This window comes from Aythya ferina (assembly GCF_964211825.1).
Source record: "Aythya ferina genome assembly, chromosome: 6".
Lineage (NCBI taxonomy): Eukaryota > Metazoa > Chordata > Aves > Anseriformes > Anatidae > Aythya > Aythya ferina.
This window is the reverse complement of record NC_140303.1, coordinates 19,629,082-19,649,607: the sequence shown is the minus strand read 5'-3', so window position 1 is coordinate 19,649,607 and position 20,526 is coordinate 19,629,082. Positions and strand designations below refer to the sequence as shown.

General features: G+C 39.5%; 1 protein-coding gene across 9 annotated transcripts in view; it reads right to left on the bottom strand.

Moving 5' to 3' along the window:
- Positions 1–14,407: 14,407 nt before the first annotated feature.
- Positions 14,408–20,526, bottom strand: part of ATF2 (activating transcription factor 2) — a 55,563-nt gene continuing 49,444 nt past the window's right edge. For 8 of the 9 annotated variants that reach the window (XM_084524595.1, XM_084524591.1, XM_084524590.1 and 5 more), the window contains one exon: positions 14,408–17,055. In XM_084524595.1, the coding sequence (XP_084380721.1) occupies positions 16,829–17,055 (227 nt within the window). In that variant the 3' untranslated portion in view covers positions 14,408–16,828. The remainder of the gene's footprint in view (positions 17,056–20,526) is intronic. The other variant, XM_084524596.1, reaches the window with a different exon arrangement.

Sequence of the window (20,526 nt, the reverse complement as noted above, 5' to 3'; positions counted from 1 at the left end):
CCAGCCCGGCTGCCATCAGCTGCCCGGCTCCGTGCATCCTAGGAGCGGAACCATCTGAGCGAAACGAGCATCGCGCCCGGTGTGCCTCTGTGCCGCAGTTTGCGACTTTAACCCCAAACCAAACCCCCAACCCCAGCAGTTAGACAGCACTCGGCCACCTCCCCCAGCACTCGCGCGAGCCGCGATGGCTCCCAGCCCGGCAGCATCGCCCCGCCACGCAGGCACAGAGTGCAACTCCAGCACGGGCAGCACGAAAAGTTCACTCAAATCCAGCTAATGGCAGCCCTGCAGACCCCGCAGCCCTCAGGGGAAGGGTGGAGGCATCGGTGAGGGCACTGAGGAGCAGCGGGACCTGTGCTCAGGCTCAGCCAGTACCTGCAACGCGTTTTCTTTCAAGGGGGTGTGCAAAACTTTTTTTTTTTTTTTTTAAAGGAACACTTCGTCTCAACACAGTCATTTCCTCCCAAACGAATAGTAGCTTTCACAAAACTTTTTAATTTTGCAAGTATAACGTGTGAAAGTTTGTTGAGCAGCTGGGCTACTGAGAAATAAGGAGATTAAAATAGATGGAAAATGGTTTGGAAGAAGCAACACAAATAATCTTTGCCATTCTGCCTCCACAATTTAATCTTTGCATGCACAGAGTGTTTTGCTTCCCTTATTTTTGAAAGGGATTAAACTTTCATACTCCACCCCCCCCCCCCCCCTACATTTCCTGGAATTAAATAGCAACCTTTCCCTTTAATGTCCCTGAATTAGATAACCAGCTCTTATTCTTCTACTACTCCAAAATCTTTATCACTATCTAGCGAACTACTTGTTTACATTAGAAATGTTTTCTTTTCCAGAAAAAGTAATACTGTTTTTCATAATAAGCATTATCAATACTGCAGTTGATCAAATTACTCAGGCTGACCTTAACAGTCATTTCAATTGTCTAATCAAGTCTTTGGTATTAATGCAGTTATGGCTAAGATTTAAGGAAGTGTGTTGGTCATTCCACACTTAGTTGCTATCATCATATTTTACTCTGCCAGGAAGAGTTCTGCAGCTGATCTGAGTTTTCAAAACAAACTGAGCTGGATCATTATTTCTTATTAAATTATTTGCATGGCTCAGGAGTGTGCTTTGGCGTGTGAAGAACAGCAGCGGCTTTGGAAGGGACTTTGTGGTCAGCCTCGTACCCAGAGCTCCCCACCTGCCCTGGTAGGTGGTGGCACAGGCAGCATGCACATAACACTGTCCTAAAACTACATTGTGCCTCTCCAGGCCAGCACATCATAGTGCACCCGTAATAACGTTTCAACAAGCCTGGGAATTTCATTAGAGAGCTGGAGCTCAACTCACTTGCTGTCTGCTGCTGGGGTGAGGAGGGAGGAAACGCTGGAGTGACCAGCACAAGGCCCCCGCCTGCTGCTCCCTCATGCAGAAGAGGACCCAGGTTGGCACTACCGAGTAGTTTGCCACTGATTTAAATAGAAGCAAGGACAACGTTGGTATTCTGTTCCCCTCGATCTGTAGCCCTTGAAGAGCCCTCCTTTTAAAAATCGGTTTGTAAGCATCACATCCTCTGGGAAAAGCATTACACTTGCCACCTGGTAGGAATGTTCTGGGGGTGCATTTACTGAGATTGTACCTAAGAAGAAGGTCTGCAGAAGAGTAATAGAGATGTAAGATGCTATTCTCTGGTCTGCTCGTTGTCTTTCAGTTGGTTTCTTGCCTTGTCCCCTAAGCCTCATGGCTCTTTAAATCCCACAGGCAGTTTCTACTGCTTCACTCCCTGTGTTAAATTTCCTTCCTGGGATTTAGGGCTGCTTTCCGGTGTTTAGGTCTTCATTTTGGCCCCTGTCCTTGTGCCCCCTCAATTTTGCTGCTGAGCGCAGAGCGCAGTGGCCCGCTACCCACTGTGGTCTTCCTTTGATCCATCACCTTGTCTGAGGGTCTGGTACAAAATTGCTTCTAATTACCAGACATTTATTCTTCAAACCTTAACTAATTCACTAATCATATGTTGATAAATGAGATTTTAAAATTAATTACTGACATTTATAAAGATTTATACACAACTGTAAAGAAAGGTTTCCAGTTTGTAAATATAATATTGTGCGAAGGAAAAAAAAAAGAAAGCACATAAATTAAAGCTGTCCAGCATTAATGGGAAATAGTAAAAATGAAGACATGGTGAAATGTTACCTGAATAGGGGTAGCATCTCATCACAGTTACTGTCTTCATGCAACAGACCCCCTTGACAGCAGGAAAACAGCTCCGTAGAAGCCTTGTCATGTGCAGAATTTAATTTAGTTTCTAATGTGTAATTGCTGGGAGTGCCTGGAGCGGGCGGGGAGCAGCCAGCGGCTGTGCTACTGAGCACCCTCCCAGTTCCTCTTATTTGCAACGCAACATTTACTCCCTGGAAAACGGTGAGGCAGATTTCTACCACTTGCTCAGTAAGATAAATTCAATTGTTCTATCTAATTTAGAAGTCATCAATAAAAAGTTGGAAGACTGACTACCAAGCTTTTTTAAGCTTTCTGGTTGAAATTAATGTTTCTGTAAGCGGCAGCTACTTCGATGTAACATCAAGCCCATCACCAAGTAGAGAACTGGCATTGCATGTTACCAGCCTTTTGATGCCACTGGTGTTCATTACTAATGGCGAAGTCATTTAAACCTAGCATTGTCCAACGCTGTACAGGCACAGAGGGAGCCAGAATCCCTGCGCCAAGCACAGTAGCCACGAGCAACCTTTGCAAACCAGACGTATTCAGCACCCTGCTCAGATTTGCACCAGTCTGTAGATTTCTGCGGCAATAAAATCTTTTTTCCTTTTTAAGCTGTCAAGATATTTTTTCTTTTATCTTTTTCTTTTATCTATTTAAGATATTTTTTCTTTGCTCATCTGCAGGGTGCAGATGAGCAAAGTAGCAGCTACAGGGAGAAACCTGCTCGTTGATTTTGATGATCATTGCCAACGAAAGCAAGATACGTGCACCATATCCACCATTCTTTCTGTTTTAAATCACAGCCACAACATTATAAGATCACATTTGGCGTCCTGTCCTGATCAGTAGGCATTGCACTGTATCTCCTAACAACTTTACAGTGGGTGATGTACATCAGGGAAGTGAAAAATGAGCTTAACAGGACTGCTTTTGGCTCTCTGGGTCATGAGAAATGTTTAACAGACAAGGTGACACCAGCAACCTTTAGAACGAGTTTTTTTTTCTGGTTACCCTAGAAGTGAATGTCCCAAGATCTAAGGGGAAGCAGCACAGGAACATGATCCTAATTTCAAGACTCAATGAAAGCTGTTTGCTTAACATCAAAACTATTTGCTGTGTTTAGATTGCTGCTATGAGACATCATGCCGTTTTTGACTGACTTTGACAGCATCAAAAGAAAAAAGCTCACTCTTCTCTATGCTGCCGGAGCAAAACCCTTTTCAAAATAATTCTTAAAGACTTTCACATTACGGCTCCCACTAAATGGGATTTCCAAGGCATCTACACAAATGTGATGAGAAATACAACATGAACAGATAATACCGATAGTAGATATGATCTATGGATCTTGAGAAAATCCTATGATCTTAATCTTTGATGTAATTTCCTTTAAAAAGAAAGGCTGCACCCAAATTACTCTTCATAGCCAGCTTTTCCCATGCAACACCTTACAAGAATAACCACCTTTGCCCCCTCTTTGCTCTAACACCGCTGACACTGGAGCACTGAAGATGCTGGGCTGGCTACATCCGAAGTATTCCTTTTTTTTGCTCTGAATTATGTGGCTACCTGAAGCTTCTCAGATAGGTAATTCTTCCCTGTTGTCCAGTTCAAAGGTCGTTTTCATATCAAGAACAGCCTCATTCCCATTTTTTCCCCAAGATTTCACACCTTTAGTCCATTTGATTTTAAGAGTGCTGTAGGGGTGAAATTAAAGGCGATTGTCATGCAAATGAATTAACGAGGCAGAATCCTAAAACGGTCTAAGCGTTTTTGGTCTCTTTATTCAATAAACCTCACCCAAACTCCTCAAATACTTTCAAACGTGAATGTAAAAGTACTTCCAATACTACAGCCCTGCAAAGGAAAGATGGCTCTTTCTAAGAGCAGGAGCTGGAAAAGCATTGGAAAACAAAGTGTGCTATATGAGCTACCCCGAGCTACCCAAATTTCTTTTATAGTTGCTATTGCATAGAGTGCTAGATGTGACCAAAAGTAAGTGAGACTTACCTCCCATTAGGGTGTGATGTTCCTGCGGGTGTGAGCACACAAATGAGGTGCCAGAGCTCCCACTGAGGATTACGGTCACGCAGCGTGTTGGTCCTTGGAGCCCTGAAGGACCGACGGTGGCACTCGGAGCTTCCCTCCCACACCAGTTTCCAGGTGACACTGAGAGCAAGCGGTATGTGAACAGGCAAGTGACCAAACCACTTAGAACTGCTAAATAGTATTTTTATTTGTGGTCTAAATGTTCTTTAATGCTAGACTTGCAGCAAGCTTTCTTATTGCTTGTGTGTACTCTTACTAGCGTGTTCTATCATCAGCTACCTCTAATGCATGATCAATTATTCATGAAGTTAATAAAATATTAGGAAATTTCAAAATTGCTTGCACTTTTGCTCAGTTGTATGTACACTGGCATGCACTCCAAGTTATGTTTTTAAGAGTTCTGCATACAAAACCCACAATATGTTTTTGATTGCTTGTTTTATTAAGTGAAATGAACAGGGTAATTAAAGAAATTCCAGGAAGTTTCTGCTTTCTGTCTCCTAGGGACAAGCCTCAAGTGTCAAAGGAGATAATACTGTTGGCTGTAAAACACCCAAGTGTGTTTATATTGCCTCTAAAATGCAGCTTGTAGCTTCTATTTAACTTTCATAATATTTCCTTTTTACACCATGTTTAAAAATACATATTAAGGCATTAGTTGAAATAGAGCTTGTATGTATTTGAAAAAATCTGGTAATTACAATTGAAAAAGCATAAGGCAAGCCATTTGCCAAACAGTCTTGGGAATAAACTGTTATGAATATAATTTTATCCATAAACACTGGAAACCAAGAACAAGCAAGCCATCAAAAAATCTTCGAGATATTTCTAGTCTTGATTTTCAGAACATCTTTAACCCCAAGCAGATGAGCTCCTACTCAACGCCATAAACTATGCCACAGAATCAGCGGTGGTCTCAGTGCAGTAAATCAAGGCTTCTAGATCCACTGCATGGCTTTGAAGAATTGCTAAAGATATTAAACTTTCTCATAAGCAACCCAGACCTGCAGTTCTAAAGAGCTGCTGCGTAGAACATCCACAAGGGAGAATTATTATGTACCAGATCTTCAACTTGCAGCTTTTATTCCCAATAAATAATGAAAAATTCTGTTTACTCTTTAACTACTTTAAGACCACATTCTTTAAAATACTTCTCTCTTAGTGCAATTATTTGATTTTCTAATACCAGAGCCCTCTAAATTATTTCTACATTCTTAGATAATCCAATATTACCGAAGCCATTCAAAAATAAAAACAGAATGTTTTTAATCAGGGAGTTAGTTATCTGGCAGTTCTCACGCATCTTGCTTCTCAGAGCTGCATCGTCTAGGCTACTTAGGGTTCTTTGAAAAATGTTCAAGCTTAAAAGCACATGAAATTTGTAAGGGTATTTTAAAGCTCAGTAACTTGCTTTGTATGAATAAGGGTGGATAGGCACCGGTAAGGCAAAATTCAGCTCCTGATCTAATGCAGTTTTTACAAAAATTTAGGAAGTAGGCTATATGAGTAAGAATTGAACTTTAGTAATGTTCTGAGAATTTCCTACTCTATTGACATATGCAACCTAGTTGTCAAGTGGAAACGTGCAACTGCCCTTGTAGAATGAACTTTGATGGGCTGAAGATGCTCCCAAGTTCAAATCTCAGAGTGTTTAGATAACAAAAGCCTTAGGTAACTGCTTTGCAGCTCAGCCATGTTTCCCATGCCTTCTGCCAGGAAGACTTCCGAAGGAGAACATAAAACCTTTCAAACTGAGCGAGCAAACATATGCACTGCTGGTACCATTCAGCTTTACTGCACTTATCACAGCCAGCTCTGCAAGCACTCAGGTAACAGCAGCAGAGCACAAAGAGAAGCACGGAGTAACACTGGAAATAGCTTTCAAGACCAGCATTAGCTCTTCAGGATCACAGGGAGATGACATTAACCAAAGCAACTTCAAAGAGCTGAAATAGATTAAAGTTTTTCTCTTAATGATTTTAAAGTGTTATTGAAGGGATCAATAGCTTTTCCTGTTAAACAAACAAGCTGTTTAAATCAAGTATTCCTGGAGAGGAGACAAACCACCCTTGGAAGTAATAGTGGGATTTAATTAGGATTTGAGATTTTCACTATTCATTAATTGATCTGCCAGTCTCAAAATAGTTCTAGTGAAGGTGAGTTTACAGCAATGATTCCTTATGAAAGGACAGAATTACCTGATCCCTTCTAAGCCCTTTTATCTGTGCCAAAAGGCATGACTTATTATGTGCTTTCCATAGAGAGAAACTTTGCTGTAACTGATGCCACCATTTTGCTGGGGAGAGGAGGGCAGAGAAAGGGGAGAAAAGAGTGTTATTTCCCCTTCCTTTAACAATAAAACACTTGCATCCCTTGACTGTGAATGTTTTGCTTATTGTCAACTAAGACATGTGAAAAGCTCCTCGCAAAGCAGAACTAAATTAACAGATATCCAGGTCCTAAATTGGCAGTGCCAGAGACAATTACTAAGACTTGGTGTGTTATTGATTCTCTTTATAGGACTATAAAATGTATCAGTTACTTGGACAGTTCTATACACAGTGAGGAAAGCAAGCTTGTTGTAAGGTGCAAGAACAGCTGGCTATTGCTGTGACGGTCTGTGAGTCACCAGAATTGCTAAAGAACCTGTGGGTTTCTGTTCCAAGGTGTCAAAGCAATGTGCTATGCTACAAGCAAGCCTTGTAACTAGCATCCGTCCCTATAAACTGATCAACCTTGCTCTTTCAAAAGAGGTGGAGTTGTGCTAGAAGCCTGGTCCTTTTATCCAAGGTACGACACGTGGGGACCCATGCAACCAAGTAATGCCCACCCCAGCACTGCAGGTGGCAGCTGAATCAAGTTCAGCTCTGCAGCTGAAGCTCACTGGACCTTTGCACTGCGATTACAAAGCTCGTGTGGGTGGAAGGGAAGGTGTGGTATGGGGCTGGGACAGACCCCTTAGAGCTGAGTACTTTGACTCTCATCAGCCATTACTGCCAGGAGCCAAGAAAATGCCATGTGCCTGCTTTTTCTAACACAGCTTGCTTTCTACCTGAAAAATCACCAGAGAAGGAGGAAACAGAGGTGAGAAATGAGTCCATACAAGCAGAAAATAGGGAGGGAAAGGTAGAACTCCCCCCACCCCTTAAGCTGAAATCCTGGTTGCCTGAAACCCCGTTGCCTATAAATGACCTTCCATCTCCCACACAGAGATCCTGAGCCCTCAGCTCTCTCCAGCTCCGTCATCACCAGGCACTGCTCCTCTGACCTGAACTCCCCTCTGGCATGCCAGGAAATTGGACCCCATACCTGGGTGATGGTCGTGTTGTTTGGCAGGGAGAACTAAAACACAGAGCAGGCACTAGCTCTTCTGGTGGCAGGCCTAAAGAAGCTCATCTCCCACCTTACTCTGTGCCTTCAGCACTGTTGGGGCTGTTTTTTGTTCTGAACCCACTTTGCCGTTCATGTGGCTCATGAGGTGAAGTCTGAGGTTTTCCCTGAATTTGGCAGCCGTTTGGCGTACTGCTGGGCTGGGATGCTGACAGCAAGAGGTCACCGTGTGTCTGCAGGCTCCTTGCAAAGGCAGCCCTGCCACCAAAGTCACCAAGTTTTGCTCCTTTGTCAGGGAATTCCTAAAGTGCAGCTGAGTTAACTCCATGCAGGACAGAGCTCCTCACACTGCGGGTGGACAGGATGAGATGCAGCTGGATCCTCTTTACAGCTGTGCATGTGGCAGTTTTAATTGAAGCCAAGTCAGCGATCAGCTTGCACAGCTGGTCTTGCGATCTGCAAATCGCTGCACCAACCTCAGGCCTGTGGCTACATCCAGGACGCACTGCTAACAGAAAGTTTGGGCAAAGTACGGTTGGTGAGGCAGATGCTGTGATCATCTTGTGTTGAGACAGGGTAGCATGAAGCAGTAGATAGAGATATTCAAACTGTGGAAAAAAGCAGATGCATCAACAAAAGCAGAACGTGCCCCAGTCACAATGAAGCACAAAACCACAGGCAGATGAGTGCAGCTCTGCCTTCAGTCAGCTCTGCTTCTAACAGAAGCAGAGCCCACCAGGGGGCTCAAATCACAAGCAGGGTGTGACTGCTGGGCCCAACCCCCAGCTCACATTCACATTTAAATATAATTTCAGGGGAAAAAAAAAAAATAATTTTTTTTTTTTTTTTTGTGCTGTGGAAGCAAAGCACAGCAGCTAGTTCATGGCAGCAACTTCTTCCAGGAGTGTATTTGAGAGGCCAAATTCAATTTTGATGTGTTTTAAAGCTTACATGTATATTCTCTAAGGAGAATATAAACAAATTGTGCTATGAAGGGGCTTGTGCAACTAAGAGGGAACAGTTTCCCCTTACCTCCTTTGGGAATGAAGAACCAGAGGGAAAAGCCCCCTACCAGGAGAGGGACAGGTGAGCATGGAGTCGGCGAAGGCAGCTTTCAGCTTCCCTTCATACAACATCAGCCAAATTAATGTTTTTGTCTGCTACTACTAGCTAACGGCGAGACGCAGCCGCCTGCCAGCTCGTCTGAAAGTTTGTCCAGCCCCTAGCAGGGGAAAGCCCGGCTGCCTGCACCAGGAGCAGAGGAAAGAAGGGAGTTTTCAGCAGCGCTGCACAACGGGGGATGGAGGAGCAGACTCATGGGAGCTGCGCCTTTCCCCAGCCTCTCCATCTTCCTCTCTCAAGCGCTTTTACAGCTCAATGTGCTGTAAAATGCAGGATATCAGCACAAATACCCACACGTTTTATGATAATGTAAAGAATGTACTTGCTCAAAACATTTAGCAGTTACCACTAGATGGCATTTCGTTCCTGAGAAACTGGAAACCCCCAGATTTTGAATTATTCGTTACAGACAGCAGGAAATAGCATAAAATGGAATTACCTCACTCCGTTAATAATTTATTATCCATTGTCTTGTATAAGCAAGACATCACTAACACAGGATAATTTTACTTGCCAATTTATAAATCCTCCTTGTTTAACTATAGATTGCAACTCCTCTCTCCAGCCCCCTGCTTGGTAGGCAGGGAGCTGAGCTGCAGTCAGCACTTACCAAAGTCGTCTTCACATTTTTAAATGAAAGACAAATGTGAGGCAGTTCACAGACTTGGAGCGTGCCATGGACAACTGCCACAAATGCTTTGCTCCAGTAACTGTGCACTGTATTTCCTGTGCTATTTTTGGATAAACCCTCAATACAGGCTGCAGTAGAAAAAAATAATTCCCAATCAGGACTAGCTGTTAGAAGCCCCAGTTATGGATATTATACTTTGTGCTGGGACATTTTAATTTCAACATGTACAGGCAAGCCATGATGTACATGATGACATTTCCATTCTTTGTCACACCATACTCCAAGGTGCAATCGAGTTCTACTGTGCACACCCTGGAGTTGTACAGAGGTGTCTTGTTTAGCATCTGCAAGCTGCTTGGTGCTGGATGAGAACAAAACAAGCAGGAGGATTTCCCTTACTGTGCAGCAAAATGGAAGGCTGAGAGGTGAACCATTAACTTCTAAGGAGTAAGAGACTAGAGCACAGTTAATTTTTACTCATGGAGTCAAAACAGCTCCAATAAACATACTTAATTTTGCATTTATACAAATCTATATATGTGGATGTTTTTTTTTCTCATTAGATGATCTTAAGTACCACTGCTCTGAGTACATAGGAACCTGTTCAACAGTTCATCAGAGCAAAATTCACAATCTGAATAGCAAGGTAACACCCAGCACTTCTATGAGAAAATGTGTGAAAACCATCCATGTAAGAACAATAAAAAATATCATTATTTCAATTTTCTAAGGAGTACTGCAGGGTCAAAAATGGGATTGCACACTGACAGGGTGATCTGCATTAGCATGTTTGCATACAAGAGGCACAGCCTGTGCAACTTGCAGCTAAATGCTGAAGAGACTGGAGACTTGCATGTCTAGAGAAGCTGTTTTGAAATGTGCTCTTGCACAATTACAGAGATGACAAGACTAGAAAATGTATTTGCATCCTATTTAAGCTTCTTTGTTTATGGTTTACTGCCATGTGCCAGCTTTTTACACTTCTGTGAAATACTTGTGCAGTGATCAGTGCACAGTACTTAGATTGAACTACAAGATTTTTCTTGATACATGTTGTGAGATGGACAACTGAAATTGTAGGTATTTTTTTTGTTTGTTTGTTTATTTTTTAAGAAGTTATTTTCAAGCTAGTGTTTTCCCAAGCACCTGGATTCTGATCGTTGTGAAACCAAACAAGAGGATTCAGTATGAAGGCCAGCACACTGACAGAGCTTTAGGAAGGTCAGAGAAACTTTGGAAAAGATTCTCAGGAAGTCTTTGCCCCTACCTCTGCAGTGTAGCACAAGCACTGCTGGAGGAGAGCCATTTGATGATGCAGAACCCGCAAAGGAAAGAAATGCAGCACAGGACAGGAACAGGAGGGCTGCCGCTGGAAGCCCAGAACTAGCTAGGCTGCAATAAGTTACCAGGCAAAATTAGGAGAAAAAAAAATTAAAAAATCATTTTCTGGATACAAAGCATTTTGAGCATAAAGCAATCCCCAAGCCAAACTATCTACTACATAAGCATGGTGAAGACCAAAGCCCAGGTTCTCCACACTGTAAAGACCTGCCTAGGCACGTTTTACATCCTTCTTATGCCCATTGTCCCTCCCCAAGGCTGTGCATCAGCCCCATAGAATTGCCTCCTGGTCAGCACGGTTCCTAGTCCTATTTCTGTAGTTAATGCCATTTTCCATTGGCATTCTGAAAGAAAAGCCAGCCCCAAAAATCCCCAGACAAAACCCGAAAGATATTCCACACATGCTGTGTGTAAAACAAGTGAGGTTCCTGTGTAATGTAAAATTGCATACCAACATGCTTCAGGAACACTTAAGTCTCAGGTGTTTTTTTGATATATGCTCAATGTATCTCAAGTATACATCTCACACCAAAGTGTCTTGCTGTTAACAGCTCTTCAGCTCCACTGGCAACAGCCACGGTAATCGCTGCTTGCCACAGACAAGGAAGGGTCTGAATGGCTGTAGCTAAATTAGGCAAGTTCTCCATACATTTCAGGGCGGAGCCTTATGGCAGCATTCAGAGAACCCACGAACACTAACAGCATAGATTTTTGAGCAGCTGAAGATCTAAATTGAGAAAATATTCAGGAAAAAGCTTCCCTGTTAGTCTAAGCTACTGCAAGGTGCTAGGTTTGACAATGACTTCAGAGGAACAACTTCAGCCTTGGAAAGATGCAATATTGGGTTACAAGAAAAACAAAACAAAACAAAACAAAACAAAACAAAAAACAACAAAAAAAAAGACATATGATCAGTAGGTCACGATACACAGAAAGTCATTTACACTCACATTTTCTTTGACTAAATTATTGTTTACCAGCAAGACAGAGGCATAGATGGTGATTAGCAGCCAGCTAAAGCAGATTCTGTTCTCTTATTTGGGAAAGCCTGATTACAGAAGGTGCTTTAGTTTAAGTTAAATATTGTAAGATAATGATGTATTTATTTGTTTATTTTTAAATGTAGCTTAATACTGTCATTCTCAGGAAACATGAGCTGGACTGAAATAAACCAGTAGACATCAAAACAAAAGTTTACGTTCTCTAAAGCTGTGTGTTTATGCCAGTTTAACCATGTCAAAGTAGTGACGCTTTCTTAGGCAGACAAGATCCTTGGTATCTTGAGCTCTTGGTGCTTGGCATATTTTAACAGCCATTTCTGTTCTGTGGGTGTGTGCACCCTTATCTGATAGGTGCACACATCAGGAAAAAAAAAAAAAGTAACAAATATACTTCCATAATCACAAGACTTTTATGATTAATTCCTAGATTAAATTCTGCTATATGTAGTTCACTGTAAAACTTAAGAACCTTCCCTCTCCTCTTCCCCAAAAATGAATAGGAAAAAAAAGTGCTTGGAGAAACATGCATCATTATAAAAATGATTAACAGTAGATGGACAGAGACTTTGAGTAAGGTTTAAACTGTATCAAGTTTACCTGTCTTGTTATTCTACTGACAGCCCTGCAATCAGATTGTAACTAACCCCCTGCCTAGGAAATGGGAAGCTCTGAAGGCAGTTGCATTTTGCACAATTATGAAACCATCAGCATACACCCTGTGCTCCCCAGTAGCGCTCCTGACTTCTGCAGAGCATCTCTAGTGATGACTTGGGCAACACCAAACATTCCACATTGCTGGAAATTCAGGAAGTCCTTCCAAATCTAAATACGGGTTTTGTAATATACTTAATTCTAGGAAGATGTCAAGATTTCATAATCTTTTTAGCTGAAGATGTGATACACAGCATGCAGAAACTGCTTTCCTGACTACTAACTTCTGGAAATAAAGGTTGCCATAGAAAGCAAACATAACCAGGAAGAAAGCAACATGCAAAACCATGACATTCCACACTAAATATATATTTTATATATATATATATATATATATGTATGTGTGTGTGTATATATATACATATATATACACACACACTTTCCTGAGTTCACCAAACAGAACAATATTTTGGAGAGGAAGCAAACAAAGAACAAGAAAGGTCATGATCTTAAATTTTGGGAGAAAAAAAGTCACATTAAAAGTTGGAGTTGAAAGGACAAGAACTTTTTTTTTTTTTTTTTTTTTTTAATTTAATTTAAAAACTAATAAAATCAATGATTAATGTAAATCCAATTTTTTTCATGATGGTATCATCTAGACCTATCCCTACACTGTGTTATATAAGACAGGTTAAATAAATCATACCCGTACCACTGTTGACACAGTGGTTAAAAATAAATGTAAAGAAAATACTACTCCAAGGTATCTTATGCTTACTGCTCTGCAATATAAATGAGTGCAGTTCAAATTATTTCTCCACTGAGGGAGGCAACAGGCAGCACATAAATGCAAACAACCTTCATTAGACACATTGTCATGAGTATATTAATCATGTCAAGAAGCATTGCTGGAGTTTCCTTCAGCATAATTTAACATACCTTACTTTATTAGGATGCACTTAATTTCACTATGTTTTCCCCTCATTATCATTTATGATGACCAATTAAAATGTTTGTGTCTGTCTCTAAGCAAATTACTTCTGTAATTCCAGTAGCTGAAATCACCACTCATCCAACACTTGTCATCTAGTTCCATCAGTTCCATCTTCATATCTTTATTTGCCCAGCCTATATTAGCATTTTAAAGAGAAAAAGCTTACTTGGATCGGATATTTACATATAAAATGAGTTTGTTGTTGTTGTTGTTGTTTGTTTTGTTTTTTTACACAGTGGAGATGGTAGGTTGTTTTCTTCCCCTGCTGCCCTGTTATATAGCCTTCAAGCTTTTTTCCTCAAAATGGAATATAGTTAGGAAAAGAAAATAATGAAGGAAGAGGGGCTTGGACCTTCTTGTATTGGCCTTAAAGTTGTGTGAAGTTTAAATTTAATTTCCTTTGGTCAACACATGCAATAATTTGCAAGTACACAACTTTACCTTTTTTTTTTTTTTTTTTTTTTTACCCCAAATCCTCCACATCAGAGTCCAGTCTAGAGCTTTTCAAATGATAACAGGATGCAGCGCCCCATAGATCATGCTTCCTACATTCACAAATAAGACCAAACTACTTTTTAATATTCTAATAAACACAAGGGCACTATTTCTTCTCAACCTTTCACAACAAAAATACAAGCAGTTCATCTGACTGCATCTGTAATTTCCTAGTTTCATCTACATTCATACGAGGTTAAGATACTTTGAAAGTTAGCTGGAAAAGTTGATTACACACAACACTTTTGCTGTGGCACTCATTGCAATCAGAAATGGCTGAGCAAAGCCTGTGATCACCAAGCTGTTTGTGAACTCCTTCTGTAGATTACCTTAGGCTCCCGGACCTGAAGATACACGGCTAACTCCTCAGAAGCTGCTGGATCTCAACTGCAGAGCAATGGAATTTGGCTCAATTTCTAAAGAATCATACGTGTTTTTACACACATCATGTCATTTTTTACATTATAGTAATGACTTCCAGAAAAATGCTGGTAATTGCAATGATGAACAAAGAAGTCTGAAGACAGTGCTGCCTTTTAGAACAATTATAATTTCATTAAAATAGGAACATAACTTAAAGATAGATTTTATTCTCTTTGATGATTCACTCATGCAAACTGCACATAGAAGAAAACAGTACAGTTTGTGAAACATGTCCAATGTAAAGACCCAAAATGCTAAGTACAGAAGTAGTGTGACATACGTCTCGAAACGGAATCCATGGTAGTACGACTAATAACTTTTCTCTATTTGCTGAACACAGATTTTAATGGTTCTTTTTCCAGCCCCACTGTTAAAGTCATTAACTGTTTACACGTCTCCTATACACTTATGTACTTATTATACAAGCGCGACAGCTTTGTTATAAAAAAAAAATCCACTTATATAAATATGGTTTAAAAAGCCTTTGTGTTTAGGAGAGCAAATTATAGCATAATCAATGAGGCCTTATCTAGTCCACCAGAACTACAATGAAAAGTGACTGTATAGCTTTCTTGCAGAATTCACATTTTGTGCCTTTGCAATTAATTTCCTTCTCACAAGATGTCCATTGTGTTTTACCATCCCCGAAACACTCAAGTGTTATAGTTTTTTTTCTTGAAATTGGGAACATAAGACTTTTAAACACACAAGGTTATCAACTTAACTTTGTTTTAAAATACAAAATATTTAGAATCCTTATTATTTGCATGCTTAAAGCCCTGCAATGATACATATATGACCTAGATATTTCTTTGTCCAGTTTTCGTTATAGTATGGTTGTATATATATTGTAGAAATTATGATTTTTCCTGTGGATCAATTACACTTTTTTGATTTGAAATTGAATCAAATAGAAATCTGATGGCACTGACACTTAAAAACACATAGTATAGTGTGGAGAAGGAAGAGCAAATGAACTACACAACCCATTATAAATGCATTAAATCTTTGTTATATACATAATGGAATCCTGCTTTACTGCCAGTTGCTACTATGCATCTGTTTTTGCTATTATACAAAGTTTTCCGACCCGAAAGCACACATCTAATTTTTTTAAACAACTTAATCTATTGTAAAATATTGTACTGTATTTTGAACATGAGTACAGAATCAAAATAGATAATGGCACATTTAAAAAACTCAATATCCTACAGATGATTGGATAATGAGAAAAAGTGTACCTACAATCATTTCATCAGAAACAAACTACATCATGGAATGTTAGTTATCCAAGTTCGCACAGTAAATAACATTTTAAAACTGCAATCACCTATCAGCCAGCATCACATTGAAGGCATCTTTAAACATTCAAGCAAAAGACTGCTGGCATTAACTACTGAACCATTCTCACGCACACACCACACACACCACATTATAATTACATTGTTTCCAAGATACGGTAGATACTGATTTTTTTTTCCACAAGAAAGGTATCAAAATTTTTGCTACTAAAAGATGACAGTGCTTACACAAGAATTAAGTACAAGTTAGCTTGCAAATACAAGACAATGACAAAAAAAAGTCTTGAGTTGTCTGAAGAAGGATTTTAGGCTTTTCTGGCATCCAAAACCATGAGTAAACTCAGTCTGCAACTCAAAAATCCACAAAATATCAACCTACCTTGGAATACTAAGTATTCCATATTTGATAACCCTGTATTTTACAATATGCTTGCTTACTGGTTTCAGCCTAGCAACAAAGGGTAGTTACAGATATCTAGCTAACTGGAGAAATAAAACTCTCCTCCTCCCATAATGAAAGTGTTGGAGGAGAAAAAATAACCTGACATCAATTTAAAAAAAAAAAAAAAAAAAGAAAAAAATCTATTTAGTAATGATCCTCACCTAGGATAGGTATGTGCATAAGAGTACTGTATCTCATATACTGTACTGGCCCTATTAAACAAATTAAAAACCCCAACGGTTAAAAAGTCAACCAAAATGCTATACATAAAACAACCCAAACATTTTTCTCCCAATGTTCTTTCTCTCATAATGTGCAAAACAACAAAAAGGCAAAAAGAATAAAAGCAAATTTACTGTTACTGTCTTTCTCTTGCCTAGTGCTTTATGACCTTGCTAGCATTGCAAAGTCAATAGGGACTATGCAGAACTTTGGTATAAAATGTCACATAATATTATTATCACAGTCTGGGGGATGACCTTTAGTATTTCACCCCAATGTTTGTTGAAATAATACCAAATTAAAAATGAAATAAACCACGTTGTACTGTACACACACTTTACACATTAAGCACAAAAAATAACTAGTAAACCTAATACTTAAAAAAAAAAAAAAAAAAAAAAAAAAAAGTCTTTGCAAAGAGACTAGTAACTGGTGTTCTGTCTCACCTTCACCTGCCAATCGTTAAAGCCAAATTTGGGTTTGATTTTTAAAAATGACTAATTTTAAGCTACAATTTCTCCTAGAAGGAGACTGGTCTTTTGTTGATTTCCCTTTAAAGTCACAAACGTGTATCTAAGAAACTGCTGCAATGCAAGTTTTTAATCAACTTCCTGATGGCTGCGACTGGGAGGGAGGCGCCATGACGATCTGGGAAAGCACTGGCTCTGTGCTCTGGTCCGCCATCTGGGTGAGAACGGAGGTGGCCACCGCTTCAGCCTTGGAAGTGGAGCTTACGCCATTGGAGGTGCTGACAGAACTGTGCTGAATAGCTTCTGTGTGTGGACTGCTTGGCACCGATATGTCTTCTGAACTGTCATCTTTATCTGCAGCTTAAGAAGAAAGAGTTGTTTATTTTTGCCCCCTCACAATGCACACTACTTCCAACATAACAGCAATCACCTCTCAAATAATTCAAATAATTCATACTCACAGTATGATGTAGTGCAGCAAATTGCAAAACAATCTCCTCCCCCCCCCCCCCCCCCCCCCCCGAAAACACTACTACAAAAGCAAAAGTATGGATTGCATTTTGGGGTATTCAGGAAACAAGAACATTTTCACATCGTCAACATCACAACTAATGTTGTCTGATGTCCCGCCTAGTACATCAGTCAATCAGCTCATGGGTGCAATGCCTAATTCAAATGGTGAATACTCATGCCAATAAGCAATATTTATAGATTAAAAATACTACCAGATCTCCTAGTGCTACATGAATTGGCTTTAGATTTTTAAAAAGTGCTATTTACTGCATTTGCTTAGTAAGCAAACAAGAGGCTAATTCTATGTTCAATAATACTTGAGATTGCGAATACCACCTCTGGAAAAAAATGTCATTTATAGCATTGTATTAGGTGGACAATACTTCTGCAAGTTTTCAACCCACATTCTTGTAACACAGTAAAAGTTCAGTAACTTGTTTAATATACAAATGTCTTTCAATAAGATTTAAAATTATTTTTAAAATTAAAGTTGTAATATCTTTATGAAGGTTTTCACCACAAAACTGAAGTGAATTAGCCCTTCAGTTGCATCACGTTTCCTCATGACAAAAGGGTAAACAGATAAAAAAAATAATTCTTACTCTATGAAATTAGAATTTACAAAGTTAGCATAATTGTCTCTCACACAAATGTCCTAGCCATGCTAGCACATCTTATCCTTTTTTGCCCAACCTGAGAATTGCAAAAGCTAGCCAAGGCATTATGCAAACATTGACGAGCAGAACTCTGAATTAAAGACTAAAAAGCAGAAAGAAACACACCACTTTTCACTCAAAATTAAATCTGAACACCTGATTTAAGTTTTCTGTATTGCTTTATGCTACTTAGTGTTTTTCAAGTCAGTGTATAAAACTTTTGTGAAAAATACTTAAACCAAATATATAGATGGAAGATGAAGTCCTTTTTAAAACACCACTGTCCACTGTATAATGCAACATAGAAAGAGACACACAGACATAGCCAGGAGAAACACAAACCACTGCTGGTGACATAGCAATAGAACACAGCTTGGAACACTACACTTGTCACTATGCAGCAATGGGAGACTATACCAGTCTTTGCAAACCCTCTCAGGTTTGCTTGAGATTGGCCTACAAGCTCAAGGTATCCAGAGAAGAAGAGAAGGGAAAGGATGACACTAACACTAAAAGCTATCATAGCCTCATTTCCATATAAAACCTGGCTAATAGCAGTAACTGAACTGCATACAAAGCATGAACATACAATGATGAAATGAAGTTTATGATGTACTGAGGTTTGTACGTCATACTAGAAAATTCACTCAAGTCCCCAACATAAAGATCTTCGAAGCAACCCCATGCATACTAAGAACCCACTCCTCATCATAGCCTGAAAGTAACAGTTCTATTATTGACTGTTTCTGGAAAAGAATGGTAAGGTCAAAGAGGATGTGTTAGTCAGCGAAATGGCATACTTCTTTCGGAGGACTACTGTCTAGATGGAGAAGGTAACAATTTCTCTTATAGCCCTATTACAAGGGCAAGTATGTAATAATTTGAAAACGTCATACTATTCTTATCCACAAGGCTAGCTATTTTACAGATTTATTTTTTTTTTCCTAAAAAATCTTTCAAACTTCATATGCATTAGATAGATGATATTGAGCTAGGTATGCTGACAATTACCAAACCTTAAGATTACATAGTAACTGAATACAGCAAGAACAAAACTAAATTGCTACTGAAATACATTTGTAATCCTTAGTAGGATTTGTCCATTCAAGAATAGAAAGAATATAAATGAGTGCCAATTCAGCTCACATTATTCAATGGGATTTCACGTTTGCTACACTTCTACTGAGTTCTGCAGGATCTGATGTGAAAATAAATAAAAAGGAACACAAACTTTCTTAAGAACAGAAGAACTCTAGTGCCACTTCCTGAAAAATAATGAATCACTATGAGAGCAGCATATTCTTCCCTTAAGACAGAAAGAAAAAGCACTGAGTGGGAAATTGTGTATCAATCTCCCTGCTATCACACCTTTTCCTCCTCTTCAATTTTTTTTCTTTTCTTCTCTTATGAATCTCAACCTAGCTGTTTTTTGCTTTTGACCCCTCCCCTCCCTGATTCTTATTGGCAATATCATCCTTATCCTCAAAAAAAAAGATGAGATTTAAATACTGTAAGCCAGAAGGCAGAGAGGAAGTGATAGATTACCATTCAGCCAGGGAAGAAAGATCTTCCGTTATTCTATATCCTTCAACATATAAATTATTACCAAAAAGGAAAGTTTTGTAATAACATCACAATGACAACAAACGTGAAAAGGGCTTGACTTCCTGATTGTGCTGGGCTCCAGAAGACCATACAGACAACAGAAGAAACAGTTATGAGAATACTCATGATCACCAACATACAACAGAAGATTTTGTACCATTAAGCAGATGAACACACTGTGCTGAAGAGATAAAATCACGTCATTCACATATTTTCAGGTGCTGGGGTTGTGGTGGTGAGCTTACAGCAGGCAAATGACTATATGAGATACGGACTTAACACTAGTCTATATTAATGGGTTTGACTGAAAGTGTCAATACTTGCAATGAACGCAAAGTAATATTCAGAAACAAGGTGCTACCCTAAAGAATAGCTAGTGTGATTTCCTTCATAGTCCTGAGTTTACAGGAATAGCAGCCAAAAACTGAATACAAAACTGCATTTGAATATACATGTAGAACACCAAGCACTGACATAATGGGATCCACAACTCCTTTTGGTCCCCTAATACCTCTAGAAAGGAAGCCCCATGATAATTGTCAGCTATAGAGGGACTACAGAGGGACTCACTGGTAAATTTACATTTCTAGGCTTGAGTTGGCTTTTGTGAATACTCCTTGCAGTTGAAGGACTGTCGCCTATCCAGCACAGCCTGTAGGAACACAGTGGTTTGAGCTACCTGAGGTCTGAAACTGGTTAGTGAACTTCTACTGTTTCTTTAACTAGGGAAAGAACACAAAAGCACTTATATAATACCACCTGCACTACAGCCTCTATTTATCTTCCTTTATATTCAGTTTTGTACACCTGTTCTTGAAGATTATGATGTCCTTTTGAAAAATATCTAAACCATTTTTTTTCAACTGGAATTTTCACAAGTTTTCACCTTCTTCCTCCTCTGAGTCCAGAAAAAACTGAGAAAAAACTGATTATGGCAGATGAATTTTAGAAATAATCTGGTATCGAAGAACTCAAAAATAAATGAACAGCATTTAGATGCCTCCTACATATTACATGACACTCCCCCTCACCCCCCCCCAAAAAAAAGTGTTAAAAA